We start from the raw sequence: 15,987 nt of genomic DNA, 5'->3' as shown, positions 1-15,987 counted from the left end.
CGATCACCTGACCGCAGAGCGAGCGCAGTCATGGCGTCTTCCTTGATTGCCGGCGCCCGGCTGGTGCGCGCTTTAGGCCCGGGAGGAGAGCTGGAGGGTGAGCAGCTGCCCCGGAAGCTGCGGGCCGAGCTTGAGGCCGCCCTGGGGAAGAAGCACACGGGCAGTGGTCGCCCCGGAGGACCCCGACGTCTGCTTCCCTTCCGTCTGATCCGGGAGCTGCATCAGCACCTGAGAGAAAGAGGTGAGCCCGTCTCCCGACCCAAGCCGCCTCCCGGTTTCCATCGTCGTCCTCAGCTGACCGACTTCTTCGAGAAGAGAGTCTGTGCAGAAGCCTGCTGACAAATTCCCGAGCCGTCCCACTCGCGTCCCGTTTCTGTGGGCATTCTTGCAGGCACACCGGGCCCGCCCGTCGTTGCAGGAATCCGAAGTTGTAGCCCAGGAGCGGCTCCCGGCTTGAGTTTTCTAACCCCTTCTCCACATTAGGAACTCACAGCGTAGTGACCTTGCTCTGCTTGGAAATATGAATTATCTTTCCTTTTTTATATATTATTAAATTTTTTTAACTAACAACTTACATGATTATAAAAAACAACCCATGGTAATACCATCCCTCCCCCCATTTACCCCTTTGAAACTTCACTCTCCATCATACCCCCTCCCCATCTCAATCAGTCTTTCTTTTACTTTTGATGTCTTGATCTTTTCCTCCTTTTATGATGATCTTATGCAGGTAGTGTCAGGCACTTTGAGGCCATGGATATCCAGGCCATTTTGTGTCTGGAGGGAGCATGTTGTATGGAGTTCTGCCCTTCCTATGGCTCTTACATTCTTTCTGCCACCTCTTCTGCATTAGACCCTGAGCCCTGGAAGGTGTGATAAAGATACTGCGGTACTGAGCACTGTGCGGTCATTTCATTCCATCACCATGATACCTTCTGAGTCGTCCCAAGGTCACTGCCATCTGAAAATTGAAGATTCTCTACCAAAAATGAGAGTAGCATTAATATAAGGGTGTGAACATTAACAGAAGTGCTTACTGGGCAGTTTTATAGTGTATACATTTGGCCAGACACCAGCAGACATTACACCCCTTGGGCTCATGACTACCCCTGTTTTAAGTTTTCAGTATCAGGGATGTATTCCTTTCCCATGGAGCAGGTCTCCAGGCCAGTTAGAGGGCAGTTGGTTTCCCCCATAACAGATGTGCCACTATTGCACCTGTTGGCTCATTTGGCCTGGCTGGCCAATTGTAAGGCTTGCAGTGTCCATTGATGAGTATCTTCACTGGTGATTTCTCTTTTCTCCCATTGAACTGCATGCAGAATGTCTTCTTCCAGCTTTCTGTGAGCTATCTTTCCATTTTTAAATTTTTTTAAATTTTATTTGAGAGAGGGAAAGAGGCACAGAGAGAGAGAGAATGGGCATGCCAGGGCCTCCATCCACTGCAAACTAGCATGCGCCACTTTGTGCATCTGGCTTACGTGGGTCCTTGTGAATTGAACCGAAGCCTTGGCTTTGCAGGCAAATGCCTTAACCACTAAGCTATCTCTCCAGCCCCTACCTCTCCATGTTGAAAGCAATAGTAGTTAAGGCTAGTTCTTTTCCTCTTTTTTTTTTGGAGGGGAGTAGCATTTGAGATTAGATCTGGGATTGACATCTGAGTTCAAGTCCTACTTCTGTCACTAACTCCTTTGTAAAAAATATTTCCATTTATTTGAGAGAGACAGAAAGGCAGATAGAGTGAGTATGGGCACATCAGGGCCTCTAGCCACTGTAAACAAACTCCAGACATATGTGCCACCTTGTGCATCTGGCTTTACATGGGCACTGGGGAGTTGAACACAGTCCATTAGGTTTTGCAAGCAAGCACCTTAAACCACTGAGCCAGTCCCCACTAACTCCTTTTGAAGAAATCATGTCTTCCTCTCCCCACCCCACTCCCGGGCCTCAATTCCTTTACCTTAAGGGGAGGAATAGAACAAAATGGTATTGTAACTTTTTTTTTTTTTTGCCAGAATTAACAGCCTAACTAGAAGTGCAAAGGGTAGACAACATAACAGTTAGAACTGAAAAGATTAATGCCATGACCATTGAGGTACATCACAACAACTTATTCAGGACAGATGCATTATGGTGACAGAAATAACCTAATGTTTGCAAGGTAATTGAGAGATGACATTAGAAAAGACTTAGGTAGAATTGCCCTAGAGTTTTCCTAGTTAAAAGTGAAAGGAGGGCTGGAGAGATGGCTTAGCGGTTAAGCACTTGCCTGTGAAGCCTAAGGACCTCGGTTCAAGGCTAGGTTCCCCAGGTCCCACGTTAGCCAGATGCACAAGGGGGCGCACGCATCTGGAGTTCGTTTGCAGAGGCTGGAAGCCCTGGCACACCCATTCTCTCTCTCCCTCTCTCTGTCTTTCTCTCTGTGTCTGTTGCTCTCAATTAAATAAATAAATAAAATTTTTTTAAAAAAAGTGAAAGGAAAGGGCTGGAGAGATGGCTTAGTGGTTAAGCGCTTGCCTGTGAAGCCTAAGGACCCCAGGTCAAGGCTCGATTCCCCAGGACCCACATTAGCCAGATGCACAAGGGGTTGCATGCGTCTGGAGTTCGTTTGCAGTGACTGGAAGCCCTGGCATGCCCATTCTCTCTCTATTCTGCCTCTCTGTCTGTTGCTCTCAAATAAATAAATTAATTAATAAAAAAAATTCAACAAAAAAAGTGAAAGGAAAAATAAATGAAGGAAGCAAGAAGGAAGGAAAAGAGAAATAGCTAGAGAGGTGGTTTAGTGGTTCAGGTGCTTAGCTGGGAAGCCTAAGTACCCAGGTTCAATTCCCCAGAACCCATGCAAGCCAGATGCACATGGTGATGCTTGCATCTGGAGTTTGGTTGTAGTGGCTGGAGGCTCTGGCACTCCCATTCTCATTTTCTCATTCTCTAATAAGTAAATAAAAATTTTAAAACTTTCTTTAAAAATTTGAGAAAGAACATGGAAGAATGAATGATCCTGGAGCTGAGCATGGTGGCACACAACCTGAAATCCTAGCACTTGAGGGGCTACGGTATGATAGTGAAACTCTGTGACAAAAAAAAATAGATAAATAAAATAAAAATTCTCACGGGCATAGGTTGATTGGGGTGTCTACATTCAATTTGAGCCTTTCTTCCTAGGTTCCACACTATATCTTCATGAACTCCTAGAGGGCAGTGAGATCTATCTTCCAGAATTTGTGAAGCCTCCTCGGGTATGTGAGGGTATATTTGTGAGAGTGGGGTATTGGTTGCGTTGAGTATTGATTTTAGTGATCAATCTTTTTTGTTTTTTTTAAATTTATTGTTATTTGTTTTGTTTTCTGAGGTAAGGTCTTGCTCTAACCCAGGCTGACCTAGAATTCACTACGTAGTCTGAGGGTGGCCTTGAGCTCATGGTGATCCTCCTTCCTTGGCCTCCTAAGTGCTGGAATTAAAGGCGTCATTATCATTATTAATCTTTGGACTTATAATTTTGTCTTGTAAGGCTTTGGTGAGAGAGGCAAGTTGTTTTTTCTGACAACTTTGGGACACTGAGATCCAGTAAATCAGTTTCCAAAGCAGTGAAAGTATAACTGGTATGTGGGTCTTCTGGTTCCCTAAGTGTGGTGCACCTTGGAACCAGTCATCATGACATACTTTATAGCAAGAAATATGTAGGAGAATATCATTCTTTTCATGTGATCTTTCTGCTTTAGAATCCAGAGCTAGTTGCCCGGCTGGAGAAGATTAAAATACAGCTGGCCAATGAGGAATATGAGCGGATCACTCGCAATGTCACCTGTCAGGTAGGGAGAGTTCTTCAGTGGGCCTAGAAAGAGGTCTCTGAACTAGAAACAGGAACAGAGGAAACAACAACAATGTGGAAACTTGTTTTTTTATACTGGTCTGTTTCCATAAGTACTCTGTCCCATGCAAACTAAATATAGTCCCAGTTTGTTACTGAGACTTGGCTTGATTGTGACTGACCTTAAATAACTTTAAATCACCTTAAATAAGTAGAGATGAGCCTTGAAGCTTTTTCCTTTTTTTTTTTGAGACAAAAATCTCACTATGTAGCCCAGACAGGCCTTGAAGTCTGGATCCTTCTGCCTTTGAATTTTTCCTAGCTGAAAAATGAAATGACTATTTTTGAGAGCTTGTTTGAAGGCTCTAGCAGGAGAGCGCACAGCTTCTCATACACCCTTGACCAAAGACTGGTCCTCCTCCATTTGGGGAAGGTCATCCTCTTCGACTGAGCATGTAGCTTCGGGAGGGATGCACGTGGAGTAGTGAGGGAAAAAGGGGACACCACCTAGCCAGCCAGATCAGCTGAATCAATCCTGGCAATCAGTGGGGTGACAGATGTTGCAGCCAGATCGACCTCACATCTGTTAATTCTTTTTTGTTTTTGTTTTGCAAGGCAGGGTCTCGCTTTAGCTGATCTAGAACCTACTCTGTAGCCCCAAACTGGCCTCAAACTCAGGGCCATTCTCCTACCTCAGCTTCCCAAGTCCTAGGACTAAAGTCATACACCACCAAGCCTGGCTAGAGACTATGTTAATTGTGATACCTTTGTACTTGTCAGTTTGTCCTCAGCCTCCTTACTGCTGGGATTATATACATGCCCCACCACGCCCAGCCCAGCAACTTTTTTTTTTTTTTTTTTTTTTTTTTTTTGGTTTTTTAAGTAAGGTTTCACTCTAGTCCAGGCTGACCTGGAATTCACTGTGGGTCTCAGGGTGGCCTTGTACTCACGGTGATCCTCCTGCCTCTGCCTCTGCCTCCCAAGTGCTGGGATTAAAGGCGTGCGCCACCATGCCTGGCAGGAACCATTTTTGTGACAGGACTCCTGTTATCTTTGGCATGCTTCTGCAGTATTACAGGAAAGGAAGATGGGTCCTGGGAGCCTGTGTCTTTCTCTTTCAAATGCACCATGTGGTGCAAAGAATGTAGTCAGATTTAGAAAATGAACCTATGGGGAATGCAGAGTTAAAAGTGTTGAGAAATAGAAAAGGCTGTAGCCAAACAGTGCTCTGTGGGCTGCCACTGAACTGTTCCATTTTGAAATCATCTGCTGTTTCTCCCTCAGAATTCACGGCATGGCGGTACTCTCAGTGACCTGGGAAAGCAAGGTGAGGTGCTAGCAAGCCAGCCTGCTTAAGCCTCTCCCTGGGATTCAGTGCAGAATCCGTCTCATCCCAGCGTTCTGGGTTCAGACTTACTCTTTTTAAAAACATCTTTATTTATTTGTGTGGAGAGGGGCTGCAATTGCATGCTAAATGCATGTGCCACTTTTTGCATCTGGCTTTAGGACCTGGGTGCTGGGGAATTGAACCTGGGCTGGAAGGCTTTGTAAGTAATTGCTTTTAGCTGCTGAGCCATACCCCTAGCCCGCCAGACTTGCTGTTTCCTATTTTTATTTGCAAGCTGAGAGAGGGAATAGGTATGCCAGGGCCTCTTGCCACTGGAAACAAACTCTAGACACATGCACCACTTTCTGCATCTGGCTTTACTTGGGTACTGGGGAATCAAACCAGGGCCAGTAGGCTTTGCAAACAAGTACCTTTAACTGCTGAGCTATCACTCCAGCCCCTGACTTGCTCTTTAAAGAGAACTAAGAGGTAAGAGGGCCCTGGGGAATGTTGACCTAAAGATTTTTTCTCTGGACTCTTCCCCAAAGTAAGGTCAGTGAAGGCTCTGGTCATCACCATCTTCAACTTCATTGTCACAGTGGTAGCTGCCTTTGTTTGCACTTACCTAGGAAGCCAGTATATCTTCACAGAAATGGCCTCGGTAAGTAGACACTAGGCAGGACTAGTGCATCAGGTGGGAGGGCGTGTGTGTAAGTGCCTTTCACAGTTTAGAAAGTGCGTGTGTTTATGCAGTAAGGGGCACATTTTGCTTTCTAGCAGTCATGGCGATGGGAAGTGATCCCAAAAGTAACCCTTTCTCACAACTTAGGGGCTGGGTTGGGGATTCTCTCCTCATGAGAGGGGTGCCAAGAGTTGCACCCCTAATCTTCATTTTTCTCCATCCCTAGCAAGTGCTGGCTGCAGTGATTGTTGCCTCTGTGGTGGGTCTGGCCGAGCTGTATGTTATGGTGCGGGCCATGGAGGGCGAACTTGGAGAGCTGTAACTGGAGCTTCATCGTCAAAGTTGGGGAAGGTTCGGAGGACCAGGCTGCACTGCCCATCAGTGACTCTCAGTCAAGCCCACGAGGTTCTTTGTACTTGGCTCCAGTCAGCGGTCTAGGCCAGGCTCCTATGGGAGCCCTGTCTGCTGTAAATTTCCAGGAGCAGTGGGAGAGTCAGAGAGGAACACGTCTTTAAAATGGAAAGATCTGGTCTCAGTCCCTTCTCCTGAACCCAGTGCCCATCTGCCTTCTCCAGCTCATGCTGGACACTGCCAGGACTGGGATTTTCCATCAGAAGTAAGTGGACTCCAGGTCTTCGCAGAGGTAGACTGTACTGCTTCGAACTGGCCCAAATGCACAGATCAGTTAGCATCTTCATCCGCAAGCCTGTAATACAAAATCATGAACTGGAGAGGAAGTACTAGGACAGGCATCCCCTAAGAAAAGACCAGTTGATACAGAATGGTGGAACGAAAAGCCAGGCAGCTATATTTTTTGGAAAAGGAAATGGTATCAGGTCCCTTTTCTAGGAGATAGTGACCAAATGACTAGCTCTGGTCCTTCGTCTGTTAGGTAGAGCCAAAGTTGTTTATACTGTCTTGATGTTTCTGTAATGTTGAACTTCCAAGAACTTAGGTAAGTGGTATGTTGATGGAATTTGTATAATGCACTCGAAAGGTTTCACCCTCAGTTATTTATCCAATAAATATTTATTGTGTCCAGTATTATTTCAAGTGCCTTTAACAGCAAAGCCATTTTCCTAGCCCTCAAGCATTATTTCAAGTCCTGGTACAACACAAAGCACTAAGACTTCCATAATTCTGAGAATTATTCAAACTCTGCTTTTTTGTTGTTTGTGAGTGAGTGAGTGAGTGAGTGCAAAGTCTTAACTCTGTAGCTCTGGCTAACCTTGAATTCATGACAGTCCTGCTTCTGCCCTCAAGTGCTGGGACTACAGGCATGTGCCACCACACCTGGCATTTAAAATGTGAATTTTTTTTTTTTTTGAGGCAATCCAAACACTGCTTCTTTTTTTTTTTTTTTTTAAATACAATAGTGAGAGACTGAGAGAATTCACTACAGTCAAACTCCAGACTTGGGTGCCCCATTGTGTGTGCATATGCAACCTTGCATGCTTGCGGCACTGTGTATCTGGCAGACATGGGACCTAGAGAGTCAAACATGAGTCCTTAGGCTTTGCAGGCAAGTGCCTTAACCACTAAGCCATCTCTCTAGCCCTAAGATGTGATATTTTTTGTGCAGTGGAGTGGGGGAGGGTTCAAGATAGGGTCTCACTCTAGCCCAAGCTGATTTGGAATTCATTCTAGTCTCAGGTTGACCTGGCAAAGTCTGATTTTTTAATTTTACTTTGGGGGGGTTGATGGGGTCCAGGGAAGGTTTTACTCTAGCCTAGGCTGACCTGGAATTAACTATGTAGTCTCAGAGTGGCCTTGAACTCACAGTGATCCTCCTACCTCTACTTTTCAAGGGCTGGGATTACAGGTGTGTACCACCATGACCAGCCTTAAACTCTTATTTTTAAAATATTTTTTTATTTATTTGACAGAAAGAGGGAGGAGGAGAATGGCCTCCACCCATTTTAAACAAACTCCAGACGCATGTGTCACCTTGTGCATCTGGCTAATGTGGGTCTTGGGGAATCAGACCTGGGTTCTTTGGCTTTGCAGGCAAATGCCTTAGCAGCTAAGCCATCCCTCCAGCCCAATATTTTATTTTATTTTTATTTTTTAAATTTTTTTGTTTGTTTATTTGAGGGAAACAGAGAGAGAGAATGGGCACATCAGGGCCTCCAGCCACTGCAAACGAACTCCAAATGCATGTGTCACCTTGTGCATCTGGCTTACGTTGGTGCTAGGGAATCAAGCCTCGAACCAAGGTCCTTAGGCTTCACAGGCAAGCGCTCAACTGCTAAGCCACCTCTCCAGCCCCAAATATTTTATTTTTTTTTATTTATGAGCGAGAGGGAGAGAATTGGCATGCCAGAGCATCTAGCCACTACAGATGAACTCCAGATAGATGTGCCACCATGTACATCTGGCTTACATGGGTTCAAAGGAATTGAACCTAGGTCCTTAGGCTTCGCAGGCAAGTGCCTTAACTGCCAATCCATATCTCCAGCCCCCAAAATCTAAAAAATTACATACATTTCATATATATATATACATATATCTGGGAGAGAGAATGGGTACATGAGGGTTTCTTCCACTGCAAAGAAAAAAAAAACTGATGCTAAGCTCTGATCTTAATAGACTTACTTTATTTTATTTTACTTATTTATTAGAGAGAAATAAAATGGAAGCACCAGGACCTCCAGCCACTGCACATGAACTCCAGACATTTTTGCCACCTTTTGTGTCTCACTTATGTGGGTCCTGGGGAATCAACCCTGGGTCCTTAGGCTTCACAGGCAAGCTTCTTAACTACTAAGCCATCTCTCCATCACTGTTTTTTTTTGTTTGTTTGTTTGTGTGTGTGTGTGTGTGTGTGTGTGTGTGTGTGTGTGTGTGTAAGGGGGGGGAGAATAGGCACACAAAGGCCTCTAGCCACTGTTGGAGTTAGGAACCCTTAGAGTCCAAGGTTACTGGGGCTACAGAGTGAGTTCCAGGCCAGCCTAGGCTGGAGTGAGACCCTACCTCAAATAAATAAATAAATCACTGAAACCTTGGTAGGGGGTCATGGTTTGCTGTGTGTCTGCAGTCTGCCAGACTGCCCATATAACTTTAAGTACTTGAATTTAGGTTGGGAGGTTTCCAAATGGTAAAAGATTTCCACTTTTCTTAATTGAAATCTACAACAGGTTTCCCATCCTGGGGCATCTCATAGTTAAAACTGGGGTCATTCATTGGGATGTAGTCTCCACTTGCTCCCAGTCCCCTCCACACAAGCAGCTCTGTAGCATTATTCTCTCTCTTTTCCTCTCTCCCCCTCCCCTCCTTCTCTCTCTATCATTCTAAGAGTTGCTTTTCTGTCCAGCACTGCTAGAGTCAGGATAGAGAAGCAACAGCCATTCTGCAAGGAGAGTTCCATCTGAAAGCAGAAGTTAGGAGGCAGGTGGCCAGTTCTCAGCACACAAGAAGGCTCGAGTTTTGTGCGTTGTTTTTTGTTTTCTTTAACCTTGTAAAGTCCTTTATATCCTTGCTTTAGACACACAGAATTTCAGAATTGCAGTCACATAGCAGGAGCAGGATCTAAATCTAGCCAGACTGCTGTCAAACCCCCCCATGCTTTTCTCTCCAAAGTAAGGCAGCGTCAGAGGTAGAGGTAACTGGAATGTCCTGGGATCAGGTGGACAGAGGAGTGAACAATCTTTCCTCCACAGGGTCTGTCAGATCCCTGAGTCCTTCAACGAACCATCTCTAATCCCAGCAGAAGCTTGGGTACTCAGCATCTGTAGGACCTGGCTCTATTTAGGGATTAGGTGATAGAGATAAACTTCCCAGGCAGACAGCCCTCATCCCCATTCTTTGGCAGCACACAACAATCCAGATTAAGGTACAGAGTTGGGTTTTATTTGGAGATTAGTTGGCATTACAGATGACAGTGATACCCAAACCCAGTGATTTTTCACCCTCCTCCACCCCAGATCTATGAGGTTGTCCCCACAGCCCCAGGTCAGAGAGCAGCCAATCTGGTCTTTGAGAAAATTAATCAACCTAAGCCCTGGGCTTTTATTTCTATGGCCTTAATATCGCTTCCTCTTCAGTTCCACAGTTGCCATTAATTTGTCCAGTTTGTAAGTCAGCCCTGAACCATGAAAGGGTGGGTCCCCAGCAATCCAGCTTAGGGAAAGCACTCCTGTGGCTCACTTAGGGTCTGAAGGGCCCTGGCTGCCCCTTCTTTACAGCTGCAGTGAGAAAAATCAGGAACCTGGCAGGGAAGGTGAAAAACATGGCCCATTACCTACATCATCTTTCTCATGGTACCTCCCTTCAAGACAATAAGCTTAACCCCAAGGAAGGGCCAGGTGCCAGTCCTTGCAGAGCACCTGCATCTGCTGGTGGGAGTGAGGAAAGTGGTCCCTGAGCTAAACTGTCCTCCGTAGAGAACACTCCTTTTTGAACAAGGAGTCGGGGAATCCACTTCTGATGTGCTTGGTCCTAGGTGGGTGGGATACAAGAGCCAGAGCTGAAGTCTTACAAACAACCTAGATTAGGAATGGTCCAGGTCAGTGACAATGGCTGAGGCATAAATAAGGTCAGACAGGCTGCCCAGTGAGGTCTGAGGAACAGCTCGCTCTAGAGAAGGGTGGACCCCTGAGGTCCCAGCCGGACCCCACGGGGTGGTAGGTCTAGCCCACCCCTGCCCTGGACCCAAGCTGGGATCTGTGCAGGAGGCCTGTGGACATGCAGGGGCACGCTGAGCTGTACTGGTAAGACATGGAGACTGGCCTGGTGTTCGGGGCTCCTGCGGCTGAGGGGTGTCTGGAAGAGAACAGGAGCTTGGGGGAGGCTTAGGCCTTGGGTTTAGACCTCCTGGCTTTCTGTTCTTGATTCTCTTGGCCCGGCGGTTCTGGAACCACACCTGCTAGGGAAGATGAAGAGGTCTGCTCTGGCACCAGCATCTTTCCCTGGGACAGGGAAATAGATCCTGAAGTCAGGATTCCTGCAGCGAAGGGGCTGTGAGACTCCTGAAGGGAGGGCTCATTGCTCACCTGGATCTTGGCCTCAGGCAGATGGGTGACCCGGGCCAGGTGCTCACGGGTGCTGATGTCAGGATAGGGCCTTGCTGCAAACACCCGTTCCAACTCCAGCAGCTGCCCAACACTGAAGGTGGTCCTCTTTCTCCGATGGGGACCTAACCCACTGGCACGATCTGTGGGCCAGGGTAGGAGTAAAGCCAGGAGGCCTTGCAGGAAGCGTCCATCCCATCTCAAAGCTTTGAACAGACCCTGCAGCCCTTACTGCCCACCCTCTTCAACCTTCCCTCATCATGCCCTGCTGCACCCCCTCACCCTACCCACCCTTCCCCCAGATCACCTGGAGCTGTCTCCACAGGGCTGGCCATGGAGCTGGCAGGGTGTGAGGAGCTAGAGGGTCATGCCAGGGCTGTGCCCACACCAGTCCCCCTTTGGAGTTTTATGCTGCTCAGATTGCGAGGCCCTGCCCCCAGGGAGGAGAGGCTTAGCATTCACTCCAGCCAAAGAAGGGAGGGGAAGGCAGGATTGAGGTTGATAGGGGTGAGTGGGACCAGTTTGCTCAACCCTGCCCTCTTCACAAAAGATTGCAGCCTTTGTCCTTAAACCTCAGTCTTTGGCAGTCTCCGTCTTTGGTCCTATACAGCATGAATACCCCTCACCCCTGCCTGCCACTCCGGCTCCTCCATGAAAGCCACAGAAATCCATTCCTCCAGTGTTTTCAGGGCCTGGCTGCACCTTATGAGCTCTGGGTGCCCTAGGCCTAGCTGCCTTCAGGAGAGAGTGTGTGAGCCCTGTCACACAACCAAGGACCTGGCAGTGATGCCAAATGGGCTAAGGATGCTGTAAGGCTGCGGATGAGCTGGAGCCACCTGCTCTTCAGCTGGGCTGGGGAACCGAGGTCACCACCAGACTGCCCCTGAGGCTGATCTAGGCTTCCCCAGGTCTAACCTTTCTCAAGAGCCCAGATGAGCTTCCTGGGGTCCAGAAACATGGAGGCAGGGGAAGCTGCACACCTGCAGTTGGATTTAAGTGTTTTTTGTTTTTTGAGGTAGAGTCTCACTCTATCCCAGGCTGACCTGGAATTCGCTATGTAGGCTCAGGCCCTCCTACCTCTGCCTCCTGAGTGCCAGGATTAAAGGTGTGTGCCACCATGCCCGGCTTAGGTGGTTATTTTTTTCTCAATTTTTATTAACATTTTCCATGATTATAAAAAGTATCCCATGGTAATACCCTCCTTCTCCCCTTCCCCCTTTGAAATTCCATTCTTTCTCTCTTTTTTTTTTTTTTTTTGAGAGAGAGAGAGAAAATGGGCACGCCAGGGCCTTTCAGCTGCAGTAAACCTCTAGGCACGTGTGTCCCCTTGTGCACATGTGTGCCATTGCACACTTGTGTCACTTTTATATCTGGATATATGTGGGACCTGAAGATTCAAACAAGCACTCTTAGGCTTCTCATGCAAGCTCCTTAACCATTAGGCAATTTCTCCAGCCCTAAGTTTTTGCTTATTGGTCTCTGGAGGAGGTGCATGTGAATTTCCTCCCAGTTCCTGTATTTCCTGACTTCACTGCTGACTCGGGACAGAAACAGAATCTCTGTCGTCCTAGTGCTCAGGAGCTAAGTGGATCTTAGCTTCAAGATGGGCAGCAAAACAGAACAGCCTCTTGGTTCCTCTCCTCCAAGGCTGTAGTCAACTCCACAGACAGAGCAAGTCTCACCTGGGGAGGATGGCTTGGTAAATGCTGTGTCATCACCACAGAGGTTCAGAGAAAGCTAAGAATGGGTTGGTGGGGACTTCGAAGGAAAGACAGCCCCCAACTGGCTCAAGAAGTGCACCTGAGGCCATCTTTGGCTAGACCCAGTGAGGTTACTCTCTGTCCCTCTACCCAAGCGGAGGTCCTGCCTCCTAAGTTCACAATCAGCACAGTGGTTTTAAAGTCGAAGTCAAGGAACTTTATTGGGCTGGGAAAGAGAGGCTGGAGGATTCCAAGGCCCAGCTGACAGGCTCTGACTCCTACTTGCCAGGTGCTGGACAGCCCAGCCAGTACTGGTCGATGGAGCGTGGGTAGGGAGGACTCACGGTGTCCACTCGCCTGGTGCGAAGGTTGACTCGGTAATACTTATCTGTATGAGAGAATGGGAGAGGGTGTGTGAGGCCCAGCCTGGCCCTGAGAAAGAAATCTGGGGCCAAGTGTGGGGGTGCATGCTTTTAATCCCAGCACTTGGGAGGCAGGACCCCTAGCCCGCATTTCTGGGGTCACTGTCTGCAAGCTGTATTCAGCATGATAGGGACCAAGGAAAGACAAGGTCCAGGAGAGGCAGGGCCTCCCACCTCCTGAGAAGAAGTAGACACTCTGGATGGGCTCGCAGGTGGCAGGCACGAGCCAGCTCATGTCGTAATCATAATAGTAGGTTCCCGGCCCACTCTCCTCACTGGAGAACCAAGGCAGCCGGATGGAACGCGATGGCCTCCGAGAGCTCAGGTCCCGACTGCGCCGTTGGCCACGGGTGCGGCGTGAACTGTAGCGCCTGCGGTTGCGACGCCTGGACTTTCGCTTCTTGGTCCGGGAAGAGCGAAGTGCTGAGCCAGAGATGTAGATGCGGCCAGCCATGGCTGCATCCACTTTCCCGGGCACACCATGCCAGTCCCGGCTGATAAACTGGGGCTCTTTGACCCCACCTGTAGCAGGGAAGGAGTTATCAGGCTCTGAGGTCACAGGCCCTGCTCTCTCCAGAAGAGTCTTTATAATGCACCTGCCTCATCTTGCACAAGAAACAGCAAGCTGGTGGTACCTGGGCCTCAGACTCCCTAGCCAGTGCTCTGTCCTGTGCCCTCCCTCAGCCCTATCCCGGGTGTATCTACCCACTCACCAATCCCCTCGGCCACAGCCCCTCCCTCTCCTGCTTGAGTTAGGCAAAGTTCAAGGTGTGGGGACAGGCCTCCCACTTTGGTCAACAGAAGCAAAGTCTGCCTGAACAAACAGCTGTTGATCGATGGCTCCCAGCAGCCAAGCCCCAGCCCGGGTCCTGGCCCTCCCCTCCATACCAGAGGGTCTGCCCCAGAAAAGCTGCTCAAAGATGTCCTCCCAGCTGTCCCGCTGTAACAAGGCAAAGTGCTCAAACACAGCCGACAAGGAGCTGCCTTCACACTCCTCCTGGCTGGGCTGCTGCTGGAACTCATACTCCCAGTACCGCTTCCCTGAGGAGCAGGACAGCTGTCAGGAGGGTGGCCTGAGCAAGGCTGAGGAGCTCCTGGGACCATCCCCCACCCCCACCCCCCAGCCCAGGAGTTATGGGAGAAAGCCATGACTGCTCCTCTGCCTGTCCCTCTCCTCCCGCCCAGAGTACCCTTGAAGAAGTAGACCCTCTCCTGGCCATTGTAACTGTGGGCAGGGAGGGCCAAGGCTGCGTCCACATTGTCTGGGATGCCAATGAAGCCTTCAGAAATGTTCCGGGGGTAATCAGGGTCCAGAACACCATCTTCGAAGCGCCAGTACTGACTCCCCTGAGAGGCAGAAAGGTGAAGCAGGGTGAGGGTGCAGTTGCTGGACACTTGAAGCAAAGTCCCATATCCTTGAAATGGCCATCCTCAGCTCCAGGTTTGCTTCTCAGGACCTGGAACTGGACCGCTTTGTCTTAATGGCTCCTAACCCCTCCCTCCATACCCGCCACCCTGACCCACAACTCCAGGCCTGGCACCTTGAACAGATAGGTCTTCCCCTGACAGTTGATGCGGGTGAAGGCAGCATCAATGGGACCCTCGATGCCCCAAACGTCTCGGATGAGCTTGGGGTACCCTGGCCTCACTGCCGTTTCATCTAGCTCATAGCAATACTGCCCTAGAGTGGGGGAGATTGTGTGAGAAGAGGGTACTCCTGGGACAGAGCCCCCTCCCCCCGCATCTGTCCATGGAGTCACCTCGGAAAGCAAAAAGGGAACCATTCTTCAGGTCGGTGAAGGCATCAAAAGGCTTCCCACTGCACAGCTCTTCCTTTGCTGGGGACTCAGAGGTTCCTTGATCAGTGGTCCCAGGCCTTTGGCTCACATCCTCAGGTCCTAAGGTCCCCACGTCAGGCTCCTTAGAGCTTGCATGCACTGTGGAAGTCTCTGCAGTGTGGGGTTGCAGGTCAGGGCTCAGCGAGGAGCTCTCTGGCTGTGTAGAGAGGGTGGCGTTCTCCTTGGGCTCCTCCAGGTAGTCATAGGCCCCATACTCATCTTCCGCCATAATGAACACATCCCCGCGAGTCACTGCAGGCAGAGTGGGAGGTGGTGAGTTTCCAGCTCCAGAGGGACCCCAGGCCCACCCACCAGGGCTCCGAACGTACCTTGGGGCTTGCATTCTGCCATATAATCAACACAGCAGCTCTGGTAGTAAGAACAGAGTTCATCACATTGACATTTCTTGTTGGCATTGAAACCCTCAGTGCATCTGTCCTTGCAGGACTCTAGGAGGAAGAGGTATCAGTTGTCACAGCCAAGGCCAGGCCACCCTCTCCCACCCTACACTGCTGCACATGGTCAACACCACCACTACCCCGAACACCTTGATCAGCCAAAGCAACCCATGCCAGCAGGCCCAGCATGAAAAGGGGCCTCAGAGGTGCCATGGTAGGCCTCTAGCTGAGGGCCTGGAGAGTTGGCCTCTGAGCTTCCAGTCTCTCTGCTCTACTGCCTGAGGGAGGGAGGGAACTGAAGAGGCCACTGTTTGCTCACTCAGCCCAGCCCCCAGTCCCACCTCCAGAGGCAGCTGCAGCAAAGGGTCACATTCCCAGAACCCTGGGCCTGAGAGAGCTGGGAAGTAGAACTCTTGCCAAGGCCAGGGTCAATGGGGACAGCAGCATGGGGGCCGGGAGGACAGAAAGAAGATTCATGCTGTTCCTCCCTGAGCAAACTGCTTTAATCTCCCTGAGCCTTTTCAGTAAAATGAGCAAAAATGCGACAGTGGGTGTTGAGGGATTACATGAGCTAAAACAGTGTAAACACACAGTACCTGGAGTAGCTTCCAATTCATTCCCACAAGTGGTTATTGATTGCTGGTTTGTTTGTTCAGGCATCTCCCTGGGTAGGTGCTTTTCCACCCATTGGATATCTAGGACAGTAAAAGTGGGTGGGGGGAGCATTTTTATTTTTTGGATTAGGAATTGTGAGTTTTATTTTAGGGAGAATTAAGATCCAGGGTGAAGGTTAGCTGAAA

General features: G+C 49.1%; 3 protein-coding genes across 4 annotated transcripts; 1 reads left to right on the top strand and 2 right to left on the bottom strand.

The window, feature by feature from the left end:
* Positions 1 to 7: 7 nt before the first annotated feature.
* Tmem199 (transmembrane protein 199) lies at positions 8 to 6,867 on the top strand. Of its 2 annotated transcripts, XM_004664600.3 has the most exons (6): positions 8 to 241; positions 3,166 to 3,239; positions 3,723 to 3,812; positions 5,096 to 5,138; positions 5,687 to 5,799; positions 6,047 to 6,867. In XM_004664600.3, exons 1-6 carry the CDS (start codon positions 31 to 33, stop codon positions 6,140 to 6,142), a joined length of 627 nt encoding a protein of 208 aa, XP_004664657.1. In that variant the 5' UTR covers positions 8 to 30; the 3' UTR covers positions 6,143 to 6,867. The 2 variants fall into 2 exon arrangements, with proteins under 2 accessions (XP_004664657.1, XP_045014774.1); XM_045158839.1 differs by lacking the exon at positions 5,687 to 5,799.
* Positions 6,868 to 10,309: 3,442 nt separating this feature from the next.
* Sebox (SEBOX homeobox) lies at positions 10,310 to 11,193 on the bottom strand. Its single transcript, XM_004664601.2, has 3 exons — positions 11,137 to 11,193; positions 10,812 to 10,972; positions 10,310 to 10,681 (listed from the first exon to the last, which is right to left on the bottom strand). The coding sequence occupies exons 1-3, from the start codon at positions 11,162 to 11,164 to the stop codon at positions 10,310 to 10,312; spliced, it is 561 nt and encodes a 186-aa protein (XP_004664658.2). The 5' UTR covers positions 11,165 to 11,193.
* A 1,530-nt stretch (positions 11,194 to 12,723) lies between these two features.
* On the bottom strand, positions 12,724 to 15,476 carry Vtn (vitronectin). The gene is made up of 8 exons (XM_004664510.2): positions 15,337 to 15,476; positions 15,119 to 15,238; positions 14,712 to 15,041; positions 14,493 to 14,632; positions 14,142 to 14,298; positions 13,840 to 13,992; positions 13,126 to 13,473; positions 12,724 to 12,917 (listed from the first exon to the last, which is right to left on the bottom strand). Exons 1-8 carry the CDS (start codon positions 15,398 to 15,400, stop codon positions 12,808 to 12,810), a joined length of 1,422 nt encoding a protein of 473 aa, XP_004664567.1. The 5' UTR covers positions 15,401 to 15,476; the 3' UTR covers positions 12,724 to 12,807.
* Positions 15,477 to 15,987: the final 511 nt, after the last annotated feature.

This window comes from Jaculus jaculus, chromosome 9, assembly GCF_020740685.1.
Source record: "Jaculus jaculus isolate mJacJac1 chromosome 9, mJacJac1.mat.Y.cur, whole genome shotgun sequence".
Classification (NCBI taxonomy): domain Eukaryota; kingdom Metazoa; phylum Chordata; class Mammalia; order Rodentia; family Dipodidae; genus Jaculus; species Jaculus jaculus.
This window is presented reverse-complemented; position numbering and strand designations above follow the sequence as displayed.